A 13,089-nucleotide genomic window follows, 5' to 3' on the forward strand; every position below is an offset into this window, starting at 1 on the left:
TTGACTTTATGTTGATACTTATTTTCCTTATAATTAAACTTTAATTACTTTTATTAAACTCACATTTCAAGTAGGCTACTATAGATAAACATAGAATGTATAAATCTGTAATATAAATTGAATTGTAGCCTATATAAAAACGTGTTAATGTGGTCACATATCCAGTCCATAGAGGCTTGTTGATGTTTGTGTGCTTGTATTCTAACTGACACACATGAAATTACATATTCAAAATTAATGGCAAAATCCAAACGAATAACAAATGTAAACATGTGGACTATTCTATTATATAAAATAAAATCGCTACATATCATTAACATATCACACTTCACCTGTAGGCTATGTAGGCCTTTGTTGACGTATGCTGGTATCTTCATCCACAGGATCCATAGCTATGTGATCATAATAGGCTACATCTTTGCTTGTGGTTACTTTAGGTTTTAAATGTGCAACTACATTATTTTGTTATTATAGGCCTATTTTAATCTTCTTTTTTTCATTTACAATAAAGATACATCCATCCATTTGTTACGTGTAATTTTTAATTATACTATCTATGGCCTGCATATGGATTTACTTTACTTAACTAGGGCAGAATGTTGTTACTTTATTTGTTTTTACAATATCATTTTATCAGTTATTTAATTGTTTTGTTTTTTCACATTTCATTTTTTCTTTCTGTAACTTAATTCTTTTTTACTTTCTCTATATTTGTATGTCACATTATTTCCATATCTGTTCTATTTTAGTTCGGTCGCCTTATTTATTTCTAATTAATTGCTTGGGTTTTATTTTTGTGGAATATCCTGAAATGTGACCAGTTCTTTCAAATGCCATGTATTTTTTCTTTCCTGATAATGAAAGGTGTTGAGCAGCGCCTTTCGTGTCCACTCCTCACCACTTTGCAGTCACAGTGCTGCCCCCTGCTGGTCCCGCAGCTCTCTGCACACACACAGACGGCTCACTGTTCCGTTTCCTGCAGTGGAAGGAATTCAGCTCTTGGTCTCTCAACTCAGAGATTTTCACATTTTTACTGTAATTTCCGAGCTGCAGCAGAAGAGGCCCAGTGTTGACAAGTGGTTTGAAGGATTTATTTATTTATTTCATGTTATCATCATCACCACCATCATCATCATCATCATCATGAAAAACTCGCAGTAGAAGAAGAAAGCAGCACTGCTCCCCTCAGACACAAATAAAGGTGAATATGCTTAACAGTGAAACTCTAGGATTTGGACTTGACTGTGTGTGTGTGTGTGTGTGTGTGTGTGTGTGTGTGTGTGTGTGTGTGTGTGTGTGTGTGTGTGTGTGTGTGTGTGTGTGTGCGCCCGCGTAAAAGTGAACTAAGCACTGTATTCAGTTCTCTGCTGTCACCTGCAGGACACAATGAGCAACTGCAGTCAAACCCAGGAGAGAAGATGCCACTACTGTACCACCAGGGCCGGCTCTAGCCATTTTGGTGTCCTAGGCGAGATTACTCTCAGGCGCCCCCCCAACAATGATCATAATGATCATAACGATAACATAGTGTATCTCTATGTCCCCTCTGACCCTGAGATACACAACTTTCCACTTATACAATCAGTAAAATTGCATTGAGTAAATCCTGGGTGAAGACATGAAAAAATTAGTCTCTTCACAATCATGACAACAAACTGTTGTGGTGCTTGAAATGGGTATACGAAAGTCTGGGCTTCACAAAAGCAGTGGAATATACTGTATGATATAAGGCGATAAGTGTAGAAAAAAAATTGTGAAATTTTGCTTTTTGAGCATAAATGTTAGGCCTAACTGTCATTCTCACCAAATGTCTCAAATGTGGGATAACAGAAGCTAAATATTGACTTCACATTCCATTTCAAACTTCATGAGATGTGTGTAGCCCTAAATGAGAAATTTTCTCCAAATATCAACTAAATAGACAAAAAACACACACATTTTACAATATTTAGCCTATATAATGTACCCTACATGTGTTGTCACTGTGGTACTGTTTGAGCGGTAAAAAATAAAAACTAGTTTGAGAGCTCAGCAGGTCTGAATACAGAGCTGGAGCTGATCTGGAGCTGTGGCCCACTGGCCCTGCTGTCTGAGCAGGCTGAAATCTCTACTCTCTCTTCTTTTTTCATAATCTTCCTCATCAAATTAGTCACAGTAAAAAAAAGAATGAATGGCTGACATTAAAGTATTAGATAGTAATAAATTATAACAATCTCTCTATGGGCAGGATTCTTCAAAAGCCAAACTCACTGATTGTTTGACCTGAAAATGACGTCTTGCTTCACCAAAGTAAAAGTAGAGTCAACAGCAGAGAAACACTGACATCTACTGTCACAACCACCATCAGTATCACCATCAACATCCAAATCTGAGGTAGTCAAAAGTCCCGCTCCCAACTAAGAGAAGGTCCAGCCCCATCTCTACCCAGCCTTCAGGTAGTTGAAGAGGGCAGTGAGCCCCCCCTCCAGCACCTCCTTGGTAGGCTTCAGCAGAGGGTTGTGGAGGATGTGGAGTCCTTTATCCAGAGGATGGCAGGCAAGCTTCTCCAGACGAGACAACTGGTGCATCTCCTGAAACACCAGCACCATGCATTATCGTCATCAGAAGTAATGTCACCATCAACTTTGGACATTTTCAAGTGATTTAAAGGGACATTGTGTAGGAATTACTCCCATCTAGCGTTGCGGTTGTATATCGCAAGCAACTCAATCGTATTTTTCATGCTGCATTCACGTGAAATTGGGCAGACAGCAGACGGACGACAGCCGCTGCACGTAACGGTATAAACAAGCCTCTATGTAAACAAGTGGTCTATCAGCACATGGCAATGTGGTATTGTTTACCTGACCCATGTTTTACCGGCTTTCTCTGGACTTCTGTGACTAAAATGACATCTGGTTTGTTAGCGACGGCCGTCTGCCCGACTGCAGGTGAATGCAGCATCAGTGTAACGCTCCGTTCCTCCTCACTGCGTTACCGCGGTGACTTTTCACAGACGCCACCTCGACCTGAGCCGACAGCTCCGGTGTCTCCGCTGAGTTTCCGTGGTTTCCTACCGTCACGCTGCCACTGAACGTAAAAACATGGAGACACCACATGGCAGCAGCACCGAGCTTACCCGCTCCATGGAGATATGAATGATATGAACGGCTCATTCAGAGCTGAAAGGAACACTTCACTTTGTTGATGGGGGGATTACTGATTAATGAAAAACAGACTGAAGAACCAAATAATCGATTTTCGTGAATAGATAATAGGAGAAGTTACACAATGTCCCTTTAATGCATCTAATATACTTTACCTGTGGAACATCTTTGATGTCGTTAAAGTCCAGATTCAGCAGCTCCAACCTAAATCAAATCAAAGGGTGGAGGTTTGTGGTTTGTACTGGTGGTTCTGGGGCCTTTCTGTCTCCCTATACCTGTATGGGTTCTCTCTAAAAGTGCCCAGGTGGTATGTCAGCCATGTGATCAAGCCGTCCAGAGTGCAGTGTCAGCTGGGACTGGCTCCACCCCCCCATGAGCTTGCATTGATAGTATGTGGTATCTAATGACTGGCTGGGCGCTGAGTTGACTGTCTGTTGAGGTGATGTTACCTGGTGAGGCAGCAGAGGGCCTTTGGCAGTGAGTGGAGGCTGTTTCCCTCCACAATGAGGATTTTGAGCTCGGCCAGAGCCTGGATGTTCTCTGCCAGGTTTTCCAGACGGTTGCAGGCCAGATGGAGGAACACCTGCACAGAGGAGGTGAACACTAGAGCAGTTGTTCTCAACTGGTGGGTCGGGACCCAAAATGGCCTCATTTATCATTGTGGATACACGTTTTTTTACACGCTCTTTCCCCCGTTTTGTGCGTACGCACTTTTCTCCGCCTAATTTGGGATCTATCAAACCAAAACTTGTCGGGAGAAAGTGCAGAAATGTACGACCAGTCCGACGCTGGCGTACCGGCATTTACACGCTTTTTGAAGAACAAGAGGAATTGGCGACGCCGCTGCAGAGTCAGAGAACTGCAGTATGCGAGGGAGAGAGGAGCGCGGACACTGTTTGAAGTAGCAAGTGGTGGTGATGATGACCCCCCCCCCACCACCACCACCACCACCACCACCACCACCACCGCACACGTGTTGACGTCGGCACTTTACATGAAAAGCACAGCGACTCTGATTTTTCCCCTGTGCATTTACACTAGTTTGCTCCTAAATACTGGCTTTATAAAACGAATTTCGTTTTCTTTTGATATCATATTGATATTTTTCCCCTGCATGTAGGCTACACCTCTTCCACAACCCAGTCTGTCCAGTCTGGAAAATAATTTCTGCGACGTGCGTGTGTTACGTAGCCAGACTGGACACACACAAGCAAGCAGCAAGCACAATAATGTCGGAGCAAATCAAAGCAAATGAGAAAACATGATCGATATTTTTTGTGTGAATAATATTTATTGTATTTAACAAAAATGGGTGCTGCCCAACATCGTTTTAGGAAAAGTCACAGACTGGTGGACTTCAATGTTTTTTTTGTTTTTTTTATATATAGCTATGCACAAATGAAAATCAAAGTCGTCCAGTGAACGGCAGTTGGGGGTTAGTGGAAAGGGGTGCAAAGTACTGACTGGCAGTGGAAACCCTGCTTTAAATTATTATGACATAATCTAAAATAAGGGGCAGCATAAATATGATTCTTCTTCTTTCTGTTCTGTTTCATTTAGATTTGGGAGTTTTTTGTTTTTATTATAGCCTTTCAATGCAAGATGATGTTTCTGACTGATATTGCCGTGTTACCGTGTATCTCGCTTTCAGAGAAATTCCGCTTCTTCCTCCGCTCTCCGTCCGTCTGTTGTCTTCACCGTCTTCCACTGACGTCATTCCACACGTTTCCAGAGTGCACATGGCTACTTAATATGCACGTAACTGATTTGCATTGACCACATATGGTTGTGTGGGGCCATTTAGGGGGCTGGGTATGAGGCGTGTTCTCATCCACGCTTTTCTCAGGTCCGGTGTGATCTATCAAGGGAAATACCGTGCAGCCGTGTGTACGCGGAGTTTGATAGATCTGAAAAGAGTGTATATTTTTTGGTCGTACGCACATTTTGCCTTTCCGTCGTACTGAAAATTTAAGAGGACTTTTACACGCTCTTTGATAAATGAGGCCCGGATGGGTCGCGGACAGCTGGTCAAAAAAGTAAATAATATGTAATGCACATCTGATGTTTACGGAGCCCCCAAAGGGACATGGAAGGAATTTTTTTTATTGCGAGATCTCGCAATACTTTTTGCGAGATCTCGCAAAAGTATTGCGAGATCTCGCAATAAAAAAAATTCCTTCCATGTCCCTTTGGGGGCTCCGTAAACTACAGCTTGACTTGTCAGTTTTTCTAGTAGGATGTAGTTAACGGACAGCGTATCATAGGGTCTGGGTTGTTTGGGGAGCTCTCTCCATGCTGATCGCCCACGGTGATTTAATTCAACAGCGTTATTTTGCATCGGACTGATGTCACCACCATCTCTCCGTCATATTGTCCACTCCCAGAGCGCAGGAGGAGGAGAGGACGGCGCGGCTGCATGGGATAAAGCATCCGGTCCTATCGAGAGTCAATTAAATATCAAAGACTGGGAAAAAGCCACTATCACAATCGTTACACTGACTCAACAAGTTTTATCGATCAGTCTAATTACTGTAAATAGGCCTATATACAGCGGTGAGCCCCGTGCGTAATGCTGCACCGCGGCACCGCTGGAGGAGAATAAGGAGGGAGAGGGTCTTCAGGGACCGACAACTGCCTGGCCCATGATGGTGACTGGTTCATATACAGACTCACTAGAACTGTTGTCATTGTTGTAACTATGTGCCGAACCAGGTCCAGGATTTGAGAGGGCAGTGCACCAAAACAACACAGCGTGCGCTCCGTGCCGCTGACGCCGTTAACAGCTGCAGCAACACGTCACGTTGTCACTTTAACACCTGCAGCTAATTCACAGCACAGACAGAACAACAGAACAACAGCACGTCAGGTTCATTTACATGCAGACCGCATTCATGTGGTGGTTTGCATTGACCATCTACGGTTAAAACAGGGCGGAACGTGAAGCTGATTCAGCTGCGCACACTTGTAGGAACTCTGTGATTTATGAAGGGAAGTTTGCTTGCAAGTGTGCGTGCGCAGGGTTTTATAGAGCAGCAGAGATATAGCCTTACTGCTCCACAAAATGACACAAGAAAGCTGGTGGCAAAACTCTCTACACACTCTCTCTCTCACGGGCAGTGACACGCTGTCATTCATTCATATTTCAGCACTGAGACAGCGGACAGGGCACTTTTTTTGCGAGATCTCGCAATACTTTTGCGAGATCTCGCAAAAAGTATTGCGAGATCTCGCAATAAAAAAATTTCCTTCCATGTCCCTTTGGGGGCTCCGTAGTAGTTTGTGTTAGAGGACTAATTCATCTGACATAACCTGACCATCTCTCTCTCTCTCTCTCTTTCACGGGCAGTGACACGCTGTCATTCATTCATATTTCAGCACTGAGACAGCGGACAGGGCACTTTTTTTGCGATATCTCGCAATACTTTTGCGAGATCTCGCAAAAAGTATTGCGAGATCTCGCAATAAAAAAAATTCCTTCCATGTCCCTTTGGGGGCTCCGTAGATGTTGGACATGTCTTTTATTTTGAAAAATAACTTATATTGAAAGGCACACATGCAGTTGTAATGGTCCTCCTCAGTTTCTTATTATTTGCTCTGAATGCAAAGATATCAGTTTCTTATTAATGTGGCCTGAATGCAGTGAATCTTGTTTTGTTTTGTGGGTCTTTATTTTGTGCAATTTGATATTTATTCACTTTTGTGAATATGCTCTGAATGCAGAGATGCATAGAAGTCAAATATATCGTTTTGTTGGTCTCCATTTTGTGCAGTTTTATATTTTTTTATTCACTTCGTACATGCAGTCATGGTCCTCCTCAGTTTCATTCATGTGCTCTGAAATGCACTTTGCTCAAAAAAGAGCAAAATTAGTTTTTAAATTCTATAAAAACTCTATTGAATTCTATAAAATTGGGTCGCGACTTAATGACCATGGGAAAATGTGGGTCCCAGAGTGAGACTAGTTGAGAACCCCTGCACTATAGAGCACTGGAAAAGAGAGTAACGACATGCATTGGTTCAATGGAAGCGCCTCCTGGTGGCGGAATATGGGTATTGCAAAAGCGCCCAAGAACTGACATCTCTGCATTGTTGGTGAATGAGCAAGTGTGGTATTTTCAATAATTTAAGGACATTTATAGATCACCCACGTTAATAGCATCATTGAGGATCCTTTACAGATAAACAGTAGCCTAACACATAGGCGAGTAAAAAACAACAACAAAAAAAAACAGTTGTCTACATTAATGTTTCAATCTACATTTTGTAATAAACAAATTATAAGTATAATTTGATATGACCAAGACACCTAAAAACAAAAACACGGCCATTTTCATCAATTTACAAGCAAGTGGACAACACACATACATTGGAGTGAATGGGTTTTCTGGGCGCTTTTGCAATACCCATATCCTGCCACTAGGGGAGCAAAATGCTTAAAACGGGAGTCAATGGTGGTGTCGTTACTCTCTTATTCCAGTGCTCTAGTGAACACCAACCATCCACCAACCAACCAACCAATAAACCTAGAGGTTACAGGTCACTTCCTGTGCTCAACTTTCACCAACATTCCCTCTGAACATACCAGAGCCTTCATGTGGTAGACGCAGCCTGGGACATGATTGATGAGGTTGTGGCTGAGGTTGAGTTTCTTCAGTCTGGTCAGACTGGACAGAGAGCCAGGCAGTGACGACAGCTGGTTGTTGGCTAAACTTAGCACCTGTTGGAGGGATGGAGAGTGGGAGCATGTAGGGACAGCAGCGTTCATACAGCAGCAGAAGAGAAGCTTGGAGCAGCAGCTGTACCTCCAGTTGTGTGCAGGCTCCCAGCTCCTCAGGAACTTCAGTCAACATGTTCCTGTAGGCAAATAAAACTCGGAGTCTCCTGAGCTGTCCGATCTCTGCTGGCAGGCTGCTCAGCTGCACACAGCAACAACAACACAACGACAACAGGACAACAATAAGGTAACAACGACAACAATTACAGGAAACCTCAATAAGAACAAAAAATCTCAAAATCCCCCAAGGATCAAACATCACAGCTCTTTCCATCCTCTCAAAACAGCCCTGTTCAGAACGGCTGCTTTCAGTGCCTGTCCCTTTAAAGGGGAATTGCTGTTTTTTACAATCTGGACCTTATTTCTATCTTAAAATATGATCATTTACTGAACCTCTGAGTCTGGGCTGACCTGTTATCAACATCCGGGGTCTGACCTGGACGATATCATCTCTGAGCGCGGTGCGGCTTGTTGCTACCGCTAATGCTACAGTTCGTTTCTGTGTGTTTCCGACTTGTCAGAACAAAATGAGCAGCTGGATGAAGTTCAGCTTCCACAACCTGGACTCACTAAAGCTCTGGCTAGTTGCGCTAAAAATGGACCCGAATGCTGAAGCAGAATGATTATTATCAGAATGAGCCGGGCAGCAGTCAGAGATGACATCATTCAGGTCAGAGGTCAGTAGGTCAACCTACAGACCCTGGATGTTGATAACAGCTAACCCCGGACTCAGCACTAGTGTATCATAACAAAATATTGGTGAAATGAATGAGTTTCCGGGCAGATAATGTGCTATTTAGAGGCTGCATTCCGCTGCCCTATAGACTCGCATACGGATATACGCAGCTCTCGCATGGATCTAATTTTGTGGGAACAACTTGCAATGACACCAAAGTTATCTGGGTGAGTAAAATATCGTATTTTATGCTATAATAAAAGGTCCAGAATGTAAAAAAAACGGCAATTCCCCTTTAAATGCAAAGCAGCACTCCTGCACTCCTCCCTACCAGGTAGGAGTGTGATTATGCAAATTAGAAAACTAATGACATAATTGGAAGACATCTGAGGGAGCAGCTTGTAAAACCACATGGATTTCAATCTAGGGAGCCTGATAATTTGAGATTTTTTTTGTCAATTCTCACATTTTGGGAGCTGTAAGACAAGACAAACACCCAAATATATGTTAAAGAGCCTTCAAAAAGTGATTTCCATAATATGTCCCCTTTAAAGATTAAGTTTAAGGGGTGCAGTGAGCAGGCACCCCATATGCAGTGTCCCTGGGTTCGAATCCCAAACCGGTGGCCCTTTGCTGCAGGTCATTCCCTCTCTCTCTCAACGATGCTATCAATTAATCAATTTATCATCCATGGTGATCAGTCGGAGATGTTTTACACCTAAAGCCTCCAGAAGAACTGATAGCTGCGTGGAGCAGAATCACCTATAGGGGGCGCCGTCAGCACTTTACAGTTGTTTCTCAGCTGAATTGAAGGTTGAGCGAAGGAGAGGGAAGGTGAAGAGGAGGGAAACTGGATCCTGGTGGATTAGAGTGGGGATTATAACCTTTATTTATCCAAGTGGCACAGCAGCTGTGTGGGTGTGGGGTGGGGTCAACTGCTTTGCTCATGGGCACACTGACACACTTGTATAACTTAACCTGTAAATGTCCATTCCACCAATGGTACACATAAACAGCCTTCACAATATGTATTTTTGTTATTTTCTAGCTATAATTTTGGAAAGGACCCTTTCCCTGCAGCTGTCAGACTGCTCTAAACACAAAACATGATTGGATTGGAATGTGTATATATACATTTGTTTCCTTGTTCTTATTCTTAATATTAATTATTCATTCTATTACAAATACTGTGTTATTTTGCTGCTATTGCTGTTTTCTATTCATATACATTTCTTTGCTGTTGTCTGCTGCTGAAACCCTGTAAATCTCCCAGGTGTGGGACGAACAATCTTATTTTATCTTATCTCTAAACCGTGGTCTTTGGTTTGGATGTCATACAAATACATCTCAGCCATGCCTGTCCACTCTGGTGCTCTTAATTGATGTAGTGGTTCATTCATTCAGAAAATAGCCTGTATGTGAAAAGGTGGAATGAGAACTTGTTAAACCAGATGGGTTACTGACAGGAAAACATTCACAAGACCGACCATCCATCCATCCATCCATCCATCCATCCATCCATCCATTCTTCCTTCCATCCATCCATCCATCCATCCATCCATCCATCCATCCATCCATTCTTCCATCCATCCACCTATCCTTCCATCCATTCTTCCATCCATCCATCCATCCATCCATCCATCCATCCATTCTTCCATCCATTCTTCCATCCATTCTTCCTTCCATCCATCCATCCATCCATTCTTCCATCCATCCTTCCATCCATCCATCCACCCATCCTTCCATCCATCCATCCATTCTTCCATCCATCCTTCCTTCCATCCATCCATCCATCCATCCATCCATCCATCCATTCTTCCATTCTTCCATCCATCCATCCATCCATCCATCCATCCATCCATCCATCCATCCATCCATCCATCCATCCATCCATCCATCCATCCATCCATCCATCCATGTCTACCTGGTTGCCCCACAGGTTGAGGACCACCAGGTTAGAGAGCAGGGACAGCTGAGGAGGAAGAACCTTCAGACTGTTGAGAGACAGATTCAGTTTGTCCAACTCCAGCAGCTCCCACAGTTCATCTGGGACGTCCTGCACAACAGAACACAGAGGAATGGACCTGAGAGCAGGAAGTGAGCGCGGTCAAACAAGAATGAGGGCAGAGTGAGAACGTGCATCTGTTTCCTGTTGAGGCCTGCTCCGGGCAGGAAGCTCAGGGTCCTGCTGACATACTGACTCACTGACTTTTAATAAAGCCATGGAGCTGGACAGCTAACTGATGCCGTCAGCTCCCTCTGTGTCTAGAGGCCTACCTTCAGTCCTCGGCGAGCCAGGCTCAGGACATTGTATCCAAACTGTTTGACTGTGAATCGTCTGATTCTGTCTGCTGAGGTCAGACTGTCCTCTGTCCCCACACTCCTCCTCTCCTCCTTCACCTCATCCTTACACACTGCTCCTCCCATTCCTCCCTTTCTCTCGTCGTCTTTCAAATCCGGACGCAATTTTTTGTTGCCGGTCTAGAGACAGATGTTTCCTGTCCAGTTTGGTTTCTGGTGGATTTTACTGTCCAAGTAGACTCACCAAGTCCAGGCAGAGGTCTACAGTTCAGAAAGGAATCACAAGCTCAGAGTTAATGGACTGTGAAGATAGGACTCTACCATGTTGTTCTCTCCTCTGTCCAGATGTTCCATCATTAAATGGATCAGATGTTGGTTAATGTTCTATAAGACTCTATTGCCCAGATTCCTTTTCTGTCCAGATGTTGTTTTTCCAGATGTTCGGTCAGCATTTTAATGTTGTATCCAGGTGTTGTTCAGATGTCCCACAGGTGAAGTGTCTTCTGCTCAGCTCCTGCAGGTACAAAAAGACACTTTGTCTCATGTGTCCAGCGCTAGTTACAACAGGTTCATCTGTTCAGTTGAATAAATGAATGTGATGTTAATAAAGATCAAGTACAAACACAAACCATCTGTCCTCACAGAGACACGCGTGTCCACGATCCTGGAGGTTGAATTTCAGTACAGTGTAAAGCAGGAGTCACCTGAGCAGCTGACTGAGCAACCCATCAAAGATATTGATCAGCTTCCTGCGTCTCTAACAGAGCTTCTGATTGACTGTTCAGACAGAGAGGAGAAGAAACTCTGAGGATGAACACTGACAGACAACCAGGCACACACACACACACACATACTGTTGCTGCTGTCAGTCAGGGTAAGCCCACAGTCTGATCCTCTGCACTGGGGTTACACATGAAGAGGGTGTGAGTCCAGATCTCAGTCCTGAAGACCGTAACACCGGAAGACTTCAGGTTCGAACAGGACAGGAGTCTCTCAGAACAAGGTCCTCAATCCACACTGGTCCACTTCACCACAGAGTCTGAAACACTGAGGACAGGAGGACACGGTCTGCTGTTGTGACATCACAATGTTACAGAAATCGGAGCTCATTTGACGGTTTCAGGCTGTGTGCATGTCTGTGTGGGCTGACCACTTAACATTGTGATAATTTGACAGTATTAATATAGAAACAAGACCTACTTCACAATCTAAGCCCCCAGCCCCCCACCCCTCCCCCGAGTTCATGCACTTCAGACCACGGTCTACAGGCAACATCACCTCTGTGATACTGGACTCTGTCTCTGTGTGCGTGTGTGTATGTGTGAGTGTTGAGTTACAAGTCCAGAGGAGGTGAATGTAACACCTTCTAATTTCAGTCTAATAATAACTGAGACACAGCAGCAGTTTCACTCGGTAACTCCCTGATACTCAATCTGTTTTCTACACTAACAAATGCAGGAAGGCAGATTTAATGTCCATGGATACATAAAAAGTGCTGTATACACTGTATATGTCATGTCTGTATATGTATATTGAGGAAACTCCACAATAAGACAGAATTTACACCCTGCTGCTGAGACAATGTCCATGCAGTTTCTTTGTCTGTATATTTACACACACATGACATTCCTCATGTTTAACCATGCTGTTATTTAGCATGGTCATCATGAGCTTCAGCTCTGACTGAAGAAAAGGTTCTGATGAGACAATTCAGTTTTAGAATGAAGACACTATCACTGCTCGCAAACAGTTTATTCTGAAAGTCACCAATGCTTAAAAGAAAAGAAAGTGAAACAAAGGCACTGGTTGTGTGTTAGAGAGGTCGGTCCGTAGTCAGTCTCAGCAGCACCACCTGCTGTTACATAGCTGCAGTGAGCAGTTCCACATCCCATCCTAACCCTAACCCTCTGCTGAACCCATGATAATGATGGAAAATGGCTGTTTGATTCATGACAAGGTCCCCCACAGTATTATTAGCTTAGGTCTTAGTGTATAATTTTAATAGTATTTTTCTGTGTGGTTGGTTGAAACAGCATCTCAGAAATGTGCCTTTTTTGTTAGACTCTGCTATAGCTGGTGTTTAAAGGGATAGTTCAACATTTTGGCAAATTGGCCCATTGCCATAATCCCTATAGTCTTTGCAGTAGGTTTATTACCTTTACAGTAATTGTCGGTGCAAACTATTTTTAGAA

The 13,089-nt window shown here is 43.4% G+C and overlaps 1 protein-coding gene across 2 annotated transcripts; it reads right to left on the reverse strand.

The window, feature by feature from the left end:
• Positions 1 to 1,303: 1,303 nt before the first annotated feature.
• Positions 1,304 to 11,233, reverse strand: lrrc30a (leucine rich repeat containing 30a). Of its 2 annotated transcripts, XM_085763508.1 has the most exons (7): positions 10,874 to 11,233; positions 10,521 to 10,652; positions 7,949 to 8,062; positions 7,729 to 7,863; positions 3,596 to 3,729; positions 3,302 to 3,350; positions 1,309 to 2,570 (listed from the first exon to the last, which is right to left on the reverse strand). In XM_085763508.1, the coding sequence occupies exons 1-7, from the start codon at positions 11,021 to 11,023 to the stop codon at positions 2,421 to 2,423; spliced, it is 864 nt and encodes a 287-aa protein (XP_085619634.1). In that variant the 5' UTR covers positions 11,024 to 11,233; the 3' UTR covers positions 1,309 to 2,420. The 2 variants fall into 2 exon arrangements, with proteins under 2 accessions (XP_085619635.1, XP_085619634.1); XM_085763509.1 differs by lacking the exon at positions 10,521 to 10,652 and having other exon boundaries at positions 1,304 to 2,570.
• Between the last annotated feature and the right edge of the window lie 1,856 nt (positions 11,234 to 13,089).

The sequence above is a fragment of the Trachurus japonicus genome, chromosome 20, assembly GCF_045865225.1.
Source record: "Trachurus japonicus isolate A0001 chromosome 20, Traja_1.0".
Taxonomy (NCBI): domain Eukaryota; kingdom Metazoa; phylum Chordata; class Actinopteri; order Carangiformes; family Carangidae; genus Trachurus; species Trachurus japonicus.

Excerpts from the sequence above, each read along its gene's own strand:
- lrrc30a (XM_085763508.1), bottom strand. The coding sequence starts at position 11,023 with ATGGGAGGAGCAGTGTGTAAGGATGAGGTGAAGGAGGAGAGGAGGAGT. Across the intron at positions 7,864-7,948 it reads GAGCCTGCACACAACTGGAG|GTGCTAAGTTTAGCCAACAA; the intron begins GTACAGCTGCTG and ends TCCCTCCAACAG. Across the intron at positions 3,730-7,728 it reads TCTACCACATGAAGGCTCTG|GTGTTCCTCCATCTGGCCTG; the intron begins GTATGTTCAGAG and ends TCCTCTGTGCAG.